Source organism: Aulonocara stuartgranti (genome assembly GCF_965226115.1).
Source record: "Aulonocara stuartgranti genome assembly, chromosome: 5".
Lineage (NCBI taxonomy): Eukaryota > Metazoa > Chordata > Actinopteri > Cichliformes > Cichlidae > Aulonocara > Aulonocara stuartgranti.
Window position 1 is genome coordinate 10,586,078 of NC_138943.1, and position 20,861 is coordinate 10,606,938.

The 20,861-nt window shown below is 38.9% G+C and overlaps 1 protein-coding gene across 1 annotated transcript; it reads left to right on the forward strand.

The window, feature by feature from the left end:
- The first annotated feature begins 1,639 nt into the window (after positions 1–1,639).
- On the forward strand, positions 1,640–20,577 carry LOC309707257 (protein SSUH2 homolog). The gene is made up of 12 exons (XM_082534478.1): positions 1,640–1,798; positions 4,887–4,967; positions 5,043–5,118; positions 5,202–5,331; positions 6,015–6,075; positions 6,898–7,019; positions 8,022–8,084; positions 8,174–8,253; positions 10,089–10,181; positions 10,323–10,428; positions 11,467–11,574; positions 18,408–20,577. The coding sequence occupies exons 1-12, from the start codon at positions 1,786–1,788 to the stop codon at positions 18,546–18,548; spliced, it is 1,074 nt and encodes a 357-aa protein (XP_082390604.1). The 5' UTR covers positions 1,640–1,785; the 3' UTR covers positions 18,549–20,577.
- The last annotated feature ends 284 nt before the right edge of the window (positions 20,578–20,861 follow it).

The following is a 20,861-nucleotide window of genomic DNA, read 5'->3' on the forward strand; positions in this document are numbered from 1 at the left end:
AATTTAACACAGCGCTTGTTGTTCTGTGCCTAAAAACTGCGTCATATTGAAAAATTCATTAAAAATCATGCTTGACAATTGACATGACTTTCTCAATGGATTCCTCTTTTTTGGAAACCTGGGCTAAATTTGTGTGCATCTCATTCCACTGCATAAATCTAGAGAAGAATATTTCTGGTCAAATTCAGCATGCTCAATGGAATATTACACTACATAAAATTTTTATTAAAAATCATCTCTGATCGTTGACATGAAATTGTCAGTTGAATACTTCTCTGGGTTACCTTCTCTACATGTGTGCCAACTTTCATCACAAAATGCTGCAAGATTCCAGCGAATATTTCTACTCAAATTCAACAAGGTTATTTTAATCAACAAAAATTACAAAATAAAATAATTATTGATAGTTGACAGGAAATTCTCCACAAATTCTTCTTCCCTGCAACTCACACTACATGTCTGCAAAGTTTCACCTCCAGCCACTGCAACTCTTTTTTTTTTTTGCCTTTATTGGGCTTAAAGGCAAAAACCACTTTCCTTGGTGGTGTTGATCCCCCCCAATTCTGGAAGTCTGGATTGGCTGTCTGTTTAAAAAGTCCTAAACCCTGATCCTATCAGTCAGTGCAGAGCTTAGATGAAGCCGATGTGTGAGGGGACTTTCCCAGTTGTAACTGCCTCAAAAGCCCAATAGGGCTACTTCCTCTGATACACACCAAAGTGTGAGTAGACTTGCAGGCCCAGCAGCTCCCCTGTAGCTCAGTGCCTTGGACAACTGAGCCCTACGAATCTTTTAGTTTTAAAGGGTTGTAGTAAGAACACGTCACACATTTTTATGGTTTTATAACATTAGAATCCTATTTTACAATTTCTTTGTGAATTTGGGGTATTGTGATTCATTGTATTTTTGAGCATGATAGTTTCCTTTAGGGTTTATTATAGCCTCTGTCTCTGTTTATATTGGAGTGTTTATTTATGTCAGGGGTGGGAGAACTCCAGGCCTCAAGGGCCGGTGTCCTGCAGGTTTTAAATGTGTCCTTGATCCAACACAACTGATTTAAATGACTAAGTTACTTCCTAAACATGTCTTGAAGTGCTCCAGAGGACTTAATGAAATAATCATTTGATTCAGGTGTGTTGACCCAGTGTCATATCTAAAACCTGCAGGACATCAGCCCTTGAGGCCTGGAGTTCCCCACCCCTGGTTTATGTAATATCTAGTCATCTTCCTTTGTGATAACTTTCTGTTTCTAAGTCATGTCCCTGTGTCTGCTTTCTCCAAATGATATTCTGTTTTTCCCATTTAGTTGTGCCCTTTCTTCTCATTCAGCTATATCTCCTTTCCTGTTTTCAGCATGTCTGTGTGTTTTTGTTAGTTTCTCTTAGCTGTTGATATAATACGGACTCTATTATTAAATGAAAAGAACAAATTAGAATACACCACTGAAACGTTCTGCTGATGTTTTTAAAGTTTCCATGTTACCAGGCTGTAGAGGGCTCTGAATATTTAAACCGTTTCAGATCCATTACACCCATTACATTTTAGTCTGACCTCAATCCCATCCGCTAACATGGAGGAGGCGGGGTTTATGACCCATACTGCAGCCAGACACCAGGGGGCGATAGGGACGTTTTGGCTTCATGTTTTGGTTCTACAACTAGATCCGCTATCCGTGCTCATTGCGCGCTCCCGACGGAGGGGAAACGGGGGATAACTACTAAAACTCAGAGAGATTATAACGGATCAATAAAAATCAGCTGATAACAGCGTGATTGATCTGCAGCAGAATGAACAGCGCAGGTAAGAATTGAAACACAGGACTGCAGACTTTAGGAACTATCACGAAACCGACCACCAAACGCCTCCGGGCCATTAAACGCGCAAGCTCGGCTTCTGATAGTCCACCTTCGTAAATGTGTTTCGATTACAATCTGCATTCTTAGACTCTTGAAATTTCTTAGTCCAACGTGTGCATTTTTTCTCTATTTGCTTACAGTTGTGCAGGAGAAAAAAGTACTTTTGTGAAAGAAAAATACTTTGACAGGACTGAAACGCTGTTTCTTCTATAAACACATTCAGTGCGAGAAGATTAAGAAGTCAGAATCACGTTAAACCTCAGCATTCACTAAACTGAATATATTTGCTGCTTTAATCTATTTCTGTTTTTTGTTTTTTAAGGAGTTTCAGTTGTTTTCTCTTTCGGACAGTAAACTCCAGATGAAACTCATTAACCCATCTGAACCTTATTTCCTGAAGAATTTAATGCAGATGTTCGCCTTTGTAGTAGCGACAGAAATTAAGTGAAATTGAAAAAAATAAAATAAAAAATCCGAATTAACAGGAACTTTCTGTTTTGTACACAGTGCAATTTGGGCAATAAGCAACAGGATTTTTTGTTTACATTTTTACAATCAAGTTGTTTCGCTAATTTCAGTTTTTTGTGTCTGGTTTTTTTTTTTTCTTCAACTACTGAGCCCAGTCCTTCCTCGGTAATTGCTTGGGTGTCAGGTTAACATACTCATTCTTTTTTGAGATGCTAGAACAGCTGCAAGAGTAGTACAGAGAAAACTCCACAATCAGATGACCTCCCAGGAGCATGCACTGGGCTCAGGGAGGGGACACTGGAGGACACTGGGTGGGAAAACAGACACTCCGACAAATGACATAGGAAGCCAGAGATAATATATATATACACTGATGGGTGATAAGGGAAGTGGAAACACATAATTACATAGCAGGAACAAATTAGAACAAAACGGGATGCAAAGCTGGACACAGTGCACATGAAATAACAATTAACTAAATGAAAAACACGCAAGCTTGACATTGGCATAGAGATAAGCAAACCCAGGAACACACGACAGGCTGAAGAGACAAGGATGAAACAAATAGAAGAACATGGGAAGAAGTAAGGGAGACAAAAAAGAGACACAACTAAGACGCAGAGCGAGAGAAAGGGAGACACAGAGACAGATGTCAGTGATTTTGAATTTAAAAATGTGGTAGCTTATTGTAAACAAAATGGAAGTGGAGGGAAAATCTTGTGAGGTTCTCTGGTTTGATGGTTTAAAGTCATTAGTTTAATTGTCATGAAAGGTCATGAGTAAAAACGAGAACCTGTGGTGGGGTTTCGGTTGCCTTTTTTTACCTTTTTTTTGATGAATAATGTTTTTTTCTTAATATGGTCCTAATATTCCTTCATAGGGGTAAAGAGGGCTAATGTTGATGAGACTGTTAATTAAACTGAATACATATTATTCAGTTTTTTTTTTATACAAAACCTAATCACAACAACAGTTAAGGTGCTCGAGGTGCTTTGTATTGGAAGGTAAAGATCCTACAATAATGCAGAGAAAACAAAAAACAACAATAACAACAATCAAACCACCTCCTATGAGCATACGCTTTGGTGATAATGGAAAGGAAAAACCTTTTAACTGGAAGGAACCCCCAGCAAAACCAGGCTCAGGGAGGGGCAGCTATCTGCCGTGACCGATTGGGGTGAGGGGGGGAAGACAGGACAAAGACATGCTATGGAAGAGAGCCAGTGACTAATTATAACTAATGAGTGGGGGGGGGGGAAATGGTGAGAGAAGAAGAAACACTCAGTGTATCATGGGAATCCCCCAGCAGCCTCGACCTTTTACAGCATAACTAAGGGATGTTTCAGGGTCCCCCGATTCAGCTCCAACTATATGCTTTATCAAAAAGAATCATTTTAAGCCCAATCTTAAAAGTAGAGATAGTGTCTGTCTCTGGAATGCAAACTGGGCGCTGGTTCCACAGGAGAGGGGCCTGAAAGCTGAAGTCTCTGCCTGTCATTCTACTTTTAAATATTCTAGGAACCACAAGTAAACCTGAAGTCTGAGCGCAAGTGGTGTAATGGGGTGATACCGTACTTTAAGGTCTTTCAGATAAGCTAGTCCAGCCTAGAAATAAAATTCAAATTTTATTTAAAATGTTATTTTTGTACAACTTAAAGAAACCCAGTTATAGCAGTGATTTCACTTCCCAGCAGAGAGACAGAGAGAGATCTCACAGTAGAGTACAGTACCACAGTGTGTATTTTCACTGTACTTATACAAAAGATATAACTGACCAATAAACGCTCTGCATGCCTCTAAATTGCAAAGCACATGTGGGTGCAGTTGTGTCCTGGGCACTGTATTCATGGTAAATAGGCTGGTTCCTAGCGCTTTTCTACTCTACCTGAGCACTTTGTAAAACTTTCCTCATTCACCCATTCACACCCGGAGGTGCTTTCTATCTAACATTTACACGTGTTCATGCTCCAGTGGATACATCGGACACAAACCTGGGTTTAGTAGCGCAAGGATATTTGGCATGAGCACTGGAGCTCGAATCACTGATCGAATCACCAACCTTCCGATTAGTCTATGACATGCTCTACCTCATGAGCCACCACTATATTCATCAGGTATTCATGAGACTTCGAGGTCCTAACATCCTATCCTAACTGGATAAAAAGGTGCTGGTTGATAAGCCAGGCTATACCAGTTAACTTTCTCTCCCTAAACCTATTCCGTCTTACCTTTCTTTAGCTGTTGAGAAGAAACCACACCACACTACCACAAAGATATTACGTGCTAATTAATAAGTTTCTCGGAAATATATATATATATATTTTTTTAACTTTGAATAGATTTGGAATAGCTGTTTCCCTTTCAGTATTTATCCCAAGCTAACCAGCCACCAACTAGAGAGTGGAATCAGTTTCTTGCCAAGACAAAATGTCAGACTTCCTAAGCTGCCTGGTCAGAGCTTTGGTTTGCATCAAAAAGTAAACATGGAAAGCTGGAGACATGACTAGTTTTAATTTCACCCAGAAGATTGGTTTGAATTTTTTGTTTCTTGTTTTTCATTCCAGTTATGTATCCACCTGTCATGGCACCCCAAGCCAACATGTTTGGCAATGTCCCAGGCTATGAAGGCACTGTGCCAGGAGGAGGTAAGAAAAGCCCGGTTCACATAATTCCTCACATTAATCCTGTTGCTTGTACTTGAAAATTTGTCATTGATGCAGGAGGTTTCCTGCCCCCTCCCATGCCCATGGAGCCAGTAGCCCCACCCCAACCTGCCCCTGAAAATCCTGAATGGAGGTACAACATATTACCTGTGTTTCTGAGCTGCTCACCAACCAGTAGAATTTTCTGGTTTAACACAAAGTTTATGTGATTTGTAGCATCCCCTCTCTTTCTGAGGATGAGGCTCGTAAGGCATTCAAGGAATTTGTGTCGTCTCATTGCTGCTACAGTGACGCTCCGGTCACTCAGGGAGTCATCACCTCCATGGAGCCATTCAACACATTTAGGGTGATTAAATGTTCCCTATTTATAATGCTGTCAGCATCAGTGATGCTGCGGACTGAGTTACCTCCATATCTGCCTTTACTATCTTGATCAGTCTACTAAAGACGTCTGGTTTGAACTGCTTTTATTCAGTTTAAATGTTTTTTCCAAATATTTGACCAAAGGACATAATTGAATGATAATGAACTGTTGAAAAATTAACATGTGTAATGATTTTTTTTTTCTCAGAAACCTGAGGCCTTTAAGTAAGTGTCCAAACCTACTGAAGCAGTAGTTTGCCAACCTCATGGCAGCAAATAATTGTGCAGTTTTGTGGGTTGGACAGTTTATTTCATTACAAATCTTCAGGGCTGTTGCACGTGGTCGAAAACTACACTGTAGATTAGTCTTACAGCAGGATTTGTTATGCAGTAATGCACACCACGCTGTTACTAGTAAGCTAACATCAGTTATTTCTACCTACAGTTTTATGCTAACGACAACCATTCATAATATTTTTTTGTTATAAAATATTTTCGCCCTAACTTGTTTCCCTCTTGTTTTTTTTTTAATCTACATGTGCATTAATACAACTTCATCCTGATCCAGAAACACACTGAAGGCTCACAAAGTTCGTTGTACGTTGACAGGGGAATCTTATCATCACATCCAGTTTCTCTTGGTAAAGTCAGTTTTCTGTTCCTTAGTACCGTCTAGAGACGTTCACTGAGTCCAGGTCAACTGAGTGGGCCCAGAAACCATATGAAGGTAAAAACACATTTTCATTTTATTCAGTCCAGAACAATTTACAGGCAGTCGAGAAACGGGTAAAAAAAAATCCCTGAACTAAAAAGGAAACATGGGGAAAATCACAGCTAGTGGGGCGACTAAATGATAAATACACAAGATAACGAGGGAAGAGGAAACGAGAGGGAGATACAAAAACAAACTAATCACAGAAAACTGAACAAGGGAAAGAAACTAAATACCACAACTGTTCCACTATGGGGAACAGATACATGAATATAATTCCAAACAATACCAAGATTTACTAAAAAAAAAACCTCAAAGTCACTTTCTAACAGACCCAGGACCATAACAGAAACTACATGGAAAAATGCCACTGCAAAATCTCCAGTGTTGAATTGACACTAGAAAGTGTCTATATAGGTCCACTCTTTTGAGTATTAAATGAACATTTTTGACAGTGTGATAGTTTTAACAGTAACCTAGTCAGTTTTAAAGGTTAGCAATGACTAACACTGAGCAGTGCTGATTTTCCAACACTGGAAAATAACTCAAAATGCTAGTAATAGTCCAGTGTTAGGAAATCAGCACTGCTCAACGTCATTGTTAATCTTTAAAACGGACTAGGTTACTGTTAAAAATATAACACTGTCAAAAATGTTTAACACTCAAAAGAGTGGACCCATATAGACACTTTCTAGTGTCAATTCAACACTGGAGAAACACACTTGCTTCTGCTTTCATTACAACGAATTCCTCTTTTGGACATCGTTGCCTAATCCTTACCTAAACATCAGTTTGTTTTTTACTGTCACTTGCTGTGAGCTCTTGTATAATTAATAGGTGAGCCTGCTGACTTTTACACCCAACCTGCTCCACAACCGTGGGAGGTCCAGGCCACGCCCCCCAATCTCTTCAGTGACCATAAAGTGAAGATCCGGGTGCCATTCACATCCTCTGTCAAGGTGACTGAATAACAGAAGCTATCTATCAAAGTGCTGGTTTTAGCTTTAAGAGGGCTGACACAACTTTCATTATGTAAATCGAATTCCCCCCCCAATCACTGGACATGTATTAAGTACCACAGTAGCTTTGAAAACGTTTTTATGGTCTAAGGAATAGATTTCAGTGGTCCTTACATGAACTTAAGGAATTATCATGCTCCAAAGGTTTCATTGGGTTGCTAGTTGTCCATGGGATTTTTCTAGAGCTTTTTTTTTTTTTTTTTTTTTTTTTAAATGCATTGAGCTGACTCAAGTAATGGTTGGATATATAGGCACAGTAAAGCTGGCAGGGAACCTTGAAAAGTTGTAAGCAGCCCTTTGTGAATTAAAGCTGTCAAATCTGAAAATGTTCCATGGGTTTGACAGGGTCTTGAAAGGACCGGAGGTTGTTTCTTGGGTTACCGATAGTGTTCAAGGGTTCTCAATACAGCAGTTCTTCAAGACATTTCAGTAGTGTCATGATTGTATGTGAAAATGACCCAAATGCAGAGTCAAAGGTGAGGATTAATAAACAATCTTTTTTTTTTCCGGCAATGTAGAACCCCAAGGCTAAATCAACAGAACAACGATGTGTGTTAGGGATCATTGTCCTGCTGGAGCGCTCAGCATTTCAATCATGTAGCTGTTGTTTTGAGATGAATTTGAAGAATTTGCTACGTCCACCATCTTTAACAGCTGGTACATTTAGGTTTGAATGCCTCACCTTTACTAATCCAAACATACTTCTTGTCATTGTGGCCACATAGCTCTTTTTCTTTTCTCATTTGACTATAAAAACCTTTTTCTGAGCACATGCAAACTCCTACCACAACTTTATTTGCAGTTTTGATTTAGCTTGATCTCTGATTAGAAGTTAAGCTGTTAACATGGAATGTGTGGGAAGGTTCTAAGGATCTAAGGAGAAGTGTCTGTCAGTGTGACAATAATCTTATTATTAACTTTTTTGTGTGTGTGTGTTTTTAGGAATGCAACACCTGCCATGCAACAGGTGTAGAGCAATGCACTGAGTGCAATGGATGTGGAAAAGTAAGAAAATTCTCAACAATGCATAATAATTGCTGACAGGAGAAATCTGGTGGTAATGTTAAAAAAAATGCTTATTTGTGTCTTTGTAGAAAGCTTGCTGGGTGTGTGATGGCACTGGAGTGAAGTTGGATGCGGCCTGCAGTCACTGCAATGGCACAGGCAAAGAAAGGTACTACTTTTTTCAGAACAAAACTATGCATACAACATTACCATAAATAAAAAGGCAATTATTACTTCAGAATATGAGTACATGTTTTTAGAGCAAATCAATCCAATGCAGTAAACTGGAGATTTTTTTAAAAAGGGACCAAAACAGCCAGGTTTTCTGTTTATGCATGCAAACCATTAATAATATATCTAGTTAGCCGTTCATTCATTCGGCATTCAAGTGCAATCATAACCAGACTTCCATTCTTTTTTCTTCTCTTTTTAAAATTTAGGTGATATAAATAACTGTGACTATAGATAAAACAGGGATGCTGAGTTTCTGTTAAGGTTGAGCCATATTTTCCTATCTGCAATAATAAGTGTATAAATTTATACGTGATTAAGAAAGCAAGAATATCAATATCAATGATACTACTTGGCCTAGCGTACTCCACAACAAGATAATTACAGACATTTCTGAGAATGAGAGCAGTGTGTCAGCCTCAAATGATGACTTCATACCTAAAAAGGGAGCTACAAGAGGGCAGACCAACAGCAAAACACCACACTTTTCAAAATATTCAAGAAAAACTGTTCCTGCTAAAAGTGGAAACAAGATGTTTGTTGTGTACAACAAAGCTGTGAAAGCACAAGTGGACGTGACATTAGCACTGGTCCCCCCCACACACACAACCACGAAAACAATTCTTGAAGCAGAGTCTGCTCCTGTGTGCAGAGCAGCTGCATCTTGTCTGCAGTGCAACCAGCAATAAAACCAAAAGAATCAACAACTGACTTTTTGATATCTAGCACTACAGACTTGCCTGATGAATACATGAGCAGAGATAGTCGCACCACAATCATCTGTGTCCTCTATCTGCATCCCGCAATAACTCAATTTTGATTTAAAAAAAATATATATATTTTTATTTTATTTTAAAAGACGTGAAGGATGGAATCTGTTAAATTATGTTCTGGAGGATGTGAAGATAAGCAGCAATATTAACAGAATAAGCGTACACATACTCAGAAAATAATAAATGAAATACAGAAATATTAGAATTTAAAAAAAATAAATAAATCTGATCTAAGGAAACAAGAATGGTCCAACCCTTCCCTGCCAGGTAAATCCAGGTAAATCTAGAAAAGCACCTCCCAAAGATGATTTTAGATTATTACAAAGCTGATTTCAATTCACATTTAAAAACTCTTATTCGATTCAGGCTTGGCTTTAGGAACAGTTGAGTCTTGAGGAAATGAGTTTTGGAATAAGAATTATTTGGATGATGTATGTTCATGGATGTATGATTCAAGACTGATGTTTGCTAATGACAGCTTATCGATACAAATGACGATGCAGAGGTGACTGACATCCTCTGTGACAATGCCTGCATTGCCGGGCCATATGGACTCTAAATCAACACCACAGAGCATCGGCGGCTGCTTTTCATCTCAATGGTGCCCCAATTAAGCAGTGAATTTAAACGCATTCATTTGATAGTTCAAAAATCAGATCACAGATTACATCCACAGCAGAATGGGCCAAGCGAAGAAGAAGCAGCCTAACATTAGTATGAAGACCGCCTCCAAAACCTGGACCTTGCTGAAATAAAACCTTGATAGGCCCGTTTGTTGAAATGCAATATGGAATTTCCATATGTGGTCACACCTGAAACAAGAACATTGAGACTGCTGCCAGCGAAAACCAACTGTTGGTGATCAAATACAGCAAAGCAGCATACTGGTTATGTGGCCAACCACCTAGAACAACCACCAACTAGGGCCTAAAGAAGATATTGATGTGACCACAAAAAGAAAAACAAAAGGTTAATGTGTCACGTCTATGTTTGTGTTTAGTTGTAGTAAGTGTAATGGCAGAGGGAAAAAGGAGTGTCAAACCTGTAAAGGAAAACGCCAACTGCTGACCTACATCGAGCTCAAAGTGGAGTGGTGAGTACAAGTACTGAGCTGTTCCAACACTGGATTGCTGAATTATGTTTCTTAATTAACCTCGAAGAAACATCTTCAAGGTTTCTTGAAGATGTTGTGATTTGGTACATATATATGAATATAGTTATTGTGTGTATTTAGGAAAAACAATGTGGAAGACCACGTGGTGGAGCATAACTCTGGTTTAAAGACTGATAAGCTGTGCTCAGTGAATGGGAAGGAGCTGTTCAAGAACAGCCAGAACTTGGTATGCACACACACCCACACACACACACACACACACACACACACTCGTCTGTGTGTATTTATATCCTTGTGGAGACATCTCATTGACATAATGCTTTCCCTAGCCGCTTACCCTAACCATCAAAAATGATTGCCTAACCCTGACCCTTCCCCTAAACCTAACCTAATTGTAACCCTGACACTAAAACCACATTTTGAGTCTCAAAAATGCCTTCAAACGAGGGCTGTATACAGGGAGTGCATAATTATTAGGCAAGTTGTATTTTTGAGGAATAATTTTATTATTGAACAACAACCATGTTCTCAATGAACCCAAAAAACTCATTAATATCAAAGCTGAATGTTTTTGGAAGTAGTTTTTAGTTTGTTTTTAGTTTTAGCTATTTTAGGGGGATATCTGTGTGTGCAGGTGACTATTACTGTGCATAATTATTAGGCAACTCAACAAAAAACAAATATATACCCATTTCAATTATTTATTTTTACCAGTGAAACCAATATAACATCTCCACATTCACAAATATACATAGGGTGTTGATGTCATTAGACCACACCCCTTCTCATTACAGAGATGCACATCACCTAATATGCTTAATTGGTAGTAGGCTTTCGAGCCTATACAGCTTGGAGTAAGACAACATGCATGGAGAGGATGATGTGGACAAAATACTCATTTGCCTAATAATTCTGCACTCCCTGTAGTGTAGTATAGTAAACTACCAGTTTTTGGTCCCCATGAAAACCACAGACACACACACACACAGCTAATGTAGCTTCACACTTTTCAGTTCAGTTATTTCATACCAAAATATACACAATAAACTACATCACAGTAATTTCTACACAATAGTTTAGAATGCTGTATTCCAAATTTCGCATTTTAAAGATGAACTAATCTTCATAAGTAAAACATAATGCCACAGCAGGGGCTCACTTCAGCCAGATGTAGTTTAGGTAAACATAAACGTAAGAAGTAAAAGACATTGCTGGGGTTAGCTGTGTGTATATTGCATGTTAATTTCTCTCTTTTATCTCTCAGGTTTACCCGCTGTTTGGGTTTCCAAACCCAGGAGTCTCTCAGGCCTCTGACCGTCTGATCAAAGAACATCAAACGAAGTATGGCCAAACCTCCAGGATTCTGCAGCAGGTAGGCCGACACACAGCTCAAGAGAAAAACAAAAGGTCTATTCTAGTGTGCCTGTGTTGCTCTGCAATTTTGCCACCAAAATGCTTGTTGGTGGGGAGTTTCTCTCTTTATGTTGATTCATACACTCCCAGTCAGTTGCAACAAAACAGGAACTACACAATTCTGGAAGTAACCAGAAATGTGTAGAAGAAACAAAAGCACCAAATGGGCCAATCACAGTGTCATGAGTGTGATGAGACACATACATTTACAATTCCAGGAAAGGTTGTGGTGTAATTTACAATGTGGGGTTTTAGAGGGGTTTGTTCTTATGACACAAGAAACGTTTTCAAAGACCTTCAGAGTGCAATGTTTAATTAAAATGAAATATTCCAAAGTTAAAACAATACTATGTAAAGTATCAGCGAGATTTTGTGAAATTAGTCCACATGTCATAAGGAGATATACAGTTTGATGGCCACATGTAGTGTTCTGTGGTGCGTCGTGACTGAAGGTGTCTTGAAATGAATGAATACATTTTTGAGAACACACTAATAAAAAAAAAAAAACCTTGACCTTGCAAAAGACAACTAGTCGCTATTTCTGAACAGTATATAGTTATCCACTAGGGGTGCAACGATATTCGTATCGATATTGAACCGTTCGATACAGTGCTTTCGGTTCGGTACGCATATGTATCGAACAATACAACATTTGTAATTTATTTTATCAACTTTCCTTCTGACGATGCTGTCTGTGTTGAGCGCTCAGTGAATCTGCGTTCGACTACTCCGCCTAGGCTGCACTGTCGAGCGCAGATCCACTGAGCACTCAACACAGACAGCATAGTCAGAAGGAAGAGCGCAGGGCAAGCTAGCAAGACAGAAGTTAAGCTGTTGGCCGTCTAGCCCCATGCACGGAGCGATCGGCGGTAGCTCGTTAACGGAGATTTGCCGTGTTGTGGCGTTAAGGTCATTTCAACGAGATTAACCTGAAAGCACTAGTGGGAACACAACGAATATGACTGCACATTTACGCCGACATCATCCTAGTGCAAAGACAAAAACAACAAGCATGCTACTAACTTTAGCCGAGTCATTTAGACAGCTGTTAGCACATGATTCTCCTTATGCTGCTGAGAATATAGCCCAGAAGAAGCGGATAGTATAGCTTTTATTTTGGAAAGAGACATTTCTCTGTAATAAACTCTCTTTTCCAAAGATGAGTGATTCCTCAATCAGATACAGGGCTCGCAAAATCGCTAGCCCGACGTCCTGGGGCTAGCGATTTTTTTCAGACGGGCTACCAAAATCTATCTCTGCCCTGCCCATCGGGCTATTGTAGGAAGGAAAAATATATGTCAATGCTTTTGCATTCTTTCAGAAATGTAGCTGGGTAATTATGTCATTGGCATCGGTGAGCCACTGTCAATATGTGACATATTGAAATCGCGTTTAAATTTGCGCTTGTTTTTTTGCTTTCACTTTGCAATCGTGCGAACTGTGTATAGAGAGCGACAGCACTGATTGGTGAGTGATGATAATTTGTGCACCAATTCCTCTGACATCGTCTTATCAATCGTTAGCTTACTATGCAAACATGACAAGTGAAATCTCCCGCAGCTTAAACATGTGAGAGGTTGATCGCGCAGAGAATCGCTGAGCGTTATGTGAGTGCGTGTGTAAAAGCAGCAGGATATATATTTTAGTTCTGCTGAGCCAAATAAGACAGGTCAGGGTGAAGAAGTGACAGCCAAAGAAAAGCTTACCACAAAACGGAAAAGTTATGACAAATGAGACTATAAGGCAAAAAGAAAGTGCAGCTTTATGGTTTCATGGACAAAAGAATTTCTGTGGCTGCAATATGACGAGCTAAATAACCAGGGCTGCACATAAGTGGTCCGCAGGTGCACATTCGCTGTCAAAATAAAAAACACGCACAAGGGTTAGGGTTAAATTTAAAAACTGTACTTTTGAGTTAAAATATATATTTATAATTTTAATAAATGACAAATTAAAAAGGCATGAACATTTTTTTTGTATCGAAAAAATATCGAACCGTGACACCAAAGTATCGAACCGAACCGTGAATTTTGTGTATCGTTGCATCCCTAATATCCACCTACCCAAAGGAATTGTTTGTCTGTTAGCAGTGTAGTGTTAACAATTTTCAAGATATCATTTTCAAATTGATGGTGATGATGTTGTGATGGTAGATGCCAAGGACAGCTCGAGCTGATTTAATTTTGGTGAAAATCAGGTCGAGGGTCACATAAAATATGTAAATCAGCAAAAACATATATAACCCACCCAAGTTTTTATGGATCATCTTCAAACTTCACAATAATATAAAAGGCTTTGGGGGGGGGCACGAGTATCTTGGTTGACTAAACATTTGGCCTTGACCTTTATTGTTAGCACCCAATGTCAAAGTTGATCTTGAAAAACGATTTCAAAAAACCATATCAAGTAATACATCAGGGGATGGAAACAACATAAAAAATAAAAAAAAAAGGAGTACAATTCACAAAGAACATAAATTCAAGGATTTTGTTCTATTTAAGCTAGACTATCTACTGGGGATGGACCGATCCAATATTACATATCGGTAATAAAAAAATGTAATCAATCCATTAAATATCACGAAAGCGCCTCAAAGAAAAACTTGCGCCATGGCGTAACTCAACTCATAACCGTAGCACGTCGGAGCAGTATGCGTCATGTGATAGAGCGGCTGTGGCGTGCGAGACCTCTCGGTGGTCTGGTTGAGCACTTGGCGTCTCGCTACCAAACCGGCATTTCATCTCCAAGAAAGTTATCCCAGAGAGAAGAAGTGTGTAAGTTAATGTCTGAATGTTTGTAAAGCATTCCCACGTTAAGCATAACAACCGATATATGGAGCGACTGCCTCTTCTCTCTCTCTCCCTCTCCTGTTGCTACTTCAATCATGAAACTGATCGGCTGATCGGCTTTTCTGTCGCAAGTCCCGTCTCCCTTGTTTGTTTTTGGCCCACTTTGCACCAGAAAAAGGAAACCAGCGGCTAAACAACAGCAGCACGTTTGAGCTTATAAGCTGTTGTTAGAATGTTGTACTGTTTATAAGGTTGGGGAAACCTGCAGTCAGCTGAGCCTGAAGAAGTCACTTGGATGAGTGACGAAACGTTTCTCCCACAAAACGCTACGTCCAGATGAACAGAATCAACTTATGGAGATTAATATTACTTTCTAGACCAGGATCCTTTTCTACGTAGCTGACGGCTGGTAACTGTGCAGGGGCGGGTCTAGCAAAGTTTAGCCAGGGGGCAGGTAGGGCATTAACAGGGAAAAGGGGGCACAAAGACATGCTTTTCCATCTTATTCTCATTTAAAATGTCGAGCTTTTAATACATAATTATCTGAATCTTACACCCAAAGTTTTCATCTGATGTAAATGTATAGAAATCCATTATTGTATATAGGAACTATTAAGTCAAATTTATAAGCTACAGTACTTTTTCCTTTGGAAAGGTACCATCTGTGCAGTCTGCAATTCTGTTGAAGAAAGATGTTGAATCTATTTAATTATTGTAGAAAAATAATTGATTTCTGTGCATTTTGTTTTTTTGGGTTTTTTTTTACACGTGCATTAAATTAAATTACGTCGATTAAGCATCACGAGGCGGAGGGTGGGGAGTGGTTCCCTATTTATATTGCTGGGAGTTTGCAACCCTATTAGTTAGGTTGCTTAATATTTCCACTAAGTACTCTTTAAAATACCAGAATAGGGAGGATGGTGTAGGTTTAAGTTTATTAGATTGATCAGTATTGCTGAACTAGTGATGTGCGGATCGATCCTGAAATATCGATTCCTCCGATACATAATCATTTATGTTCTAGAATCAATTCTCACATTAAAATATCGATATTTTAGTAATTTAGGGTAAATTTGTAGTTTATCATTAACAGGAACACAGTGGAAAGAAACTATAACATTCAGATCTTGTCTACATTCAAAGGAACTACTTCCTCTTTCATAGTCATGTGCGAAATACGGCTGTATAAATGTCTCGCAGCCCCTTGGCGTGCGCACTCACAACAATGGCTGAGCGTAATTGTGCGGACATATTTTACCTCCACAAACAGCTGAGACATGGTTTGTGATACATGTGGCAAAAAAGTGCTCCAAGAGTGAGGTATTGTGGCCATACTTGAGACCTCAGAATTAGGGAGACATTCAAAATACATTTTACAGTGTTTATTCATCGGATAAAATGCATTAAATGTCACCTTTATTATTGGCCGGCCCGGAAACAGCGAGGGTGTCCAAATTCAGAAGCTGCTTCCACCTGAGGACCCGGCCTTCGTGGTCTAAAGAAAGCCGGGTAGTACGTCACGAGCTCCCTCGGTGAAGTGAAACTCTGCCGTCTGCTCCTTGCTATCTAAAATATAACAGGGCGCTGGCGTAAACTCTCGACCGTCTCACACTTTGTTTAATTAGTTTTCTGTTTAACGTTTATTCAGCTGTGTAAAAACCCTCCCGAGGGATTAATTAAGTTAAATTTAATTTAATCTAATCTAATAACTTTAATCTCAGCCAAACTGATTTGCTCATGAACAAATAAAACACTGAAAAAGCCAAACAATAACATTTTTAAGTTATCAAAGTGACTTATATATCATGTTTAACCCGAGTAATGAAAGACCGCAGGGGTTTGAAGACGATGTGTCGGTCGGTTCAGATATTTGAAGTTTACACAGCTACATTCTCACCTGAAAATATGTTAAAAGTTTTTTTGCGACCCAGAAAGAGAAATAAGAGTGTTACGACCCCCTCTGCTAGGCGTCAGGGAGGGAGTAACATACACGAGCCCCCCAACACAAAACTGAGTAAAGCAAAAGGTTTTAATTACAAACTCTAAACAGAAAACCGACAGGGCTGTGCAACAGACCACTGGGCAGACAATTATTACATAAAGAAAGAACAGTCACGAGTAAAAGTTAAAGGGTAACTAAGGCAGGCTGGCCACACACAAAATAAAAGCTAGGGTTTTAACTACGGCAAGCCAGCTTCACAAAATCCTACTCACAGCCCGCTAGCAGCTCAAAACTCTAATCAGGCTAAGTTTAAAGCATGCACCAAGGTTCGACAAAGTTCAGCAATATGAATAAGTTCAAAAAAGATCGACGAGGGAGGCACGAAGGGCAAACTGCATGTTCAGTCCTAAGCAGCAGCCACTGAGTGAAGGACCTCCAGCCTTTTGTAGCCACAGGTGGGTACGATCAGCCACTGATTGCCTCTTGGAGCATCATGGGATCCCGGGGCAGCCAATCGTCCGTGTGGTCTGGCACACTTCATTCTGCATAAGAGAGGGTTGGCACGGGTCTCCCAGTAACCAATCACACACAAGTCCTGGAACACATTGATTTACCTAGAGGAAGGCAGGGCCACCTGAGGCCGGAGGCCGTAACAAGAGTAATATTAAAACTAAGTCGCTGCCGCCATTGTTGGAAACTGGAATTGGCTGGGCCGCGCTATAAATTCTGCGATATGGTTTTTCAATTTTGTTGTCCGGGTGGAAAATCGGGAGAAATTCGGGAGAATGGTGGCTCCGGGAGATTTTCAGGAGGGGCACTGAAATTCGGGATTCTCCTGGAAAAATCAGGAGGGTTGGCATGTATGGTTGTGGCAACATCACTAACCTTGTCAAACACCTCAGAGTAAATCATATCACAGAATAGCGTATGTTGAGGCGAACTGAAGAGGAGGAGAGGGACAGGTGACGTCTCTCACGGAGTCCTTTAGTGCTGCAGGCAGGCAAGGTGTTCAAATAGCGCACAACTTCAGTTTTTTTATTTCTATATGATGAACTCTGCATTACTAAGTGATAAGAACAAGAAATCTGATGTCCTGTAATCATTATGACGCTATAATTTGAGATACAATAAATAAAATACGTTTTTGTACAAAGTATCGGTATCGGATCAGTATCGTCGATACCACCCTGACGATTACTTGGTATCGGATCGGAAAGGAAATCAGTGGTATCGCACATCACTATGCTGAACTATGAAATATTTTGGGTGCAGTGTATTTTTTGCATACAGGTATAACAGAATAGCTTTAGTTTTTTTTTTGTTTAAACTTGAGTATGAACTTATACAAAATGCAGCAAAATATTTAAAAAACAGTTTTATTGATTAAAAAATACACTATATTGGATTCATATCAGCAGATATCCAAAATTATGATATCGGTATCGGATATAAAAAAGTGGTATAGTGCCATTTTTACTATCTGCTGATGTTTTTGTGGTACAGCTTGTGATATTTGCTCAATTAAACATGAAAGTTAAATGGAAATAATCACAAAAATGAAGAAAATCATAATCATTTAATGTTAAAAAGGATTCAGTTTTATTTTAGCATTGTTGTGAAAGATAACTATATACTATTTAGAAATTTTCACTTTCTGTCTTTTGAAATGGGAAGTTTTTTTTATTAGTTTGCTTTCATATATAGGACTTTGTAGTAGTCTTGCACTTTTTTCAAATTTTAAATATTTAGATATTTATTTTTACATATTTGAACATATTTTAAAAACATATTTTAAAATATTAGGCTTTTATCTTTAATAGTCTTTGAGATAGTCATGTTCAATCATTGCCACAAATTTCAGCTTGTGACAAATGAGTCACAGCAATCATTATTAATATTTAATAATGATCTACCATTTAATGTTTATGCGAATCAGAGACGGTCAAGACGTACGACAGAATGAGGCTGATGTGTTTCCTTTCCTCCAGCTTTTAGTCTATGCTAAGCTAAGCTAATGCTTTCCTACTCAAGCTGACACGCACCTCTATCTCTCTCTTTCAGAGGCAGACGGTCGAGCTGATCCCCATCACCAGGGTGAACTACGAGTGGAAAGACAACACCCACGCCTACTATGTGTACGGCAACGAACACAAAGTCAATGCTGACGACTATCCAGCAACCTGCTGCTGCGTCATCCTGTAGACTGTTCTCTTCTTTTAACATCAGCGCATGAAATGTTTATTAAAATAATTGTTTTCATTTGATTTATGAAAGCCAAAACAGCATCCCACATCATACCAAAGTAAACATGGTGGTGGGAGTGAATTAAATTAAGGATTTGAAGTAGCTTAGTCAAAGTCCAGACTGAAATTCATTTCAGATGCTTTGGCATAGTCTTAAATATGCCAAAATCACGAGTTAGAATCTCAGTGGTCAGGGGTCATGCTTTCTGAAAATCTTTGTCTACAGTCGCCAGTATTTTAGCATGCCATGTCCCCCTCTGGACTTTTTTATTCTTTTCTTTTTCATGTTCATTGAAGCATATCATACAGTGTCTGTTGCATTTGCTAAACATCCTACATATGTAAAAGAAACGAGGATCAATATAAAGGTTAATTATTGCTTAGCTCTAAGTCTCTATGAAAAGCTTCTATATTTGCTTTTTTATTCACATGTTTTTCTGACAGTCTGTCTTGTATTTAAATGCATTCTGGGAGAAGGAAGGAAGGAAGGAAGGAAGGAAGGAAGGAAGGAAGGAAGGAAGGAAGGAAGGAAAAGGGCTCAGTTCATATGGCCTGAAGCGAGTTGGTGACTGAATGACATATTAGTAGCTCGACTCCGTTTTCTGCTCACCTCACTTTAGCAGACCAATATGGGGTCCGCATTACAGCTACGCCAATCCGTCTGTCAATCTGCCACAGTGTCTTATTTATCTACTGTGAAAAAGACAATGAGATACTTGAACTCCTCCACTTAAGGCAGCAACCCTGAGTTCACCATGCACTCCTTCCTTCTATAAAAAATATCTGATGTGAATTTTGGGGGGTTGTAGGCGCACCTTATCAGCATTTGAAAATTGTAAAATATGAAAGATTTCAAACATTACAGTTTTATAATCAACTGTAATCAGTTAATTAAATGATTGAATGTGTCCATAAGTATTTTCCAGGTGCACATCTGACAATAGGAGTCACAGTAAGACCCCTCACATCTTTAGCTTACATAATTGCAACCATAGACTGTATATAAAAGCTCATGCTAAATAGCTTTTTAAACTCTTCCAGTTGCTAAATGTAGTCCAGATGTAAAGACATGTATAAGAAAATGCCCGTTAGCTGCCTTTCTCTGTCAGCTCAGTAGACTTTTATGATGGAGTTAAGTTTAAGTTGCTAATCTCTGGTCTTACTGAGTACAGCATGATGTTGCATTGGTAATTATAGACACCACTACTGTCAGAAAGGAGGATAAAACACGATATACCTCAAGCCAGTGTGTGATGTGTCTCCTTTCTCACATCAGGTATTAAAACACCAAGACAGCAGCAGTCATAATCATCAACTTAAGGCTTTGAGTCTTCACATTGGAACTTCACTAATCAATGCAGAACATTGACTATATCCATCTATTATATATCGTATGTCTGCAAAAACTAAAGAAATACACAAAACCACACAACCCTTTAGACTGCCTTTCTTCAAGACTGCAAAAATCCTGTAGGAGGCAGTGTCCGACTCAGAGGGTCTGCTCTCTGCTGGCTGTTACTTATCTATGATATTCAGGATGAAATTATTTCTGTTTAAAATAGTCTACTGTTAATGTTTAATCAGTCATAAAAATATTTTTATGTGCATTTATTTTTTTATGTGCATTTACTTAAATATGTATTCTGTTAACCATTTGAAGATTTTAGTTTTGTTTTTAGTTAAACAGGTTACACAGTTCTTATTTTGATAATATAACCAACAACTTTTCTGTTTTATAATTTTGTTTCTTCTGAATGTAACCCCTAACGCCAGATTGTTCTAGAAAAATATGCATTTAAAATATGGACATAACCATTTAGTAAGTGGAATGCTCTTTTATCTGCATAGCCTGCCTTACCTTCATACAGGTACATTTTTGCTCATAACCTGGTGGGCCTGATCATGTTATTACATGTTATGATGTGTTATTACTGTGGTTTATTAATGATATGTTAATCCTTAAACTGAAAAATAAACTCTGAGACTCATCTGCTTCTTTCCCATATTTCCACCAAGCTGGGGATGCATAAAAATGATGATAAACAGAAAGAAGTGAAGATTTTGTAATATGTGATCCTTTTGTCCCTCTGTGAGGGGTTACTCCCACTAGGTTTATATCTGGGACTCTCCACCATTTGACCTTAGAACTGAAGAAGCTTCTCGGATGAGAGGTGAAACGTCTTCAAGTAACTTAAAGAAGTCCAGACGCTTTTCTTTGCAAGCTCCTTTGACTATTAGGCAAGTTGTATTTTTGAGGAATAATTTTATTATT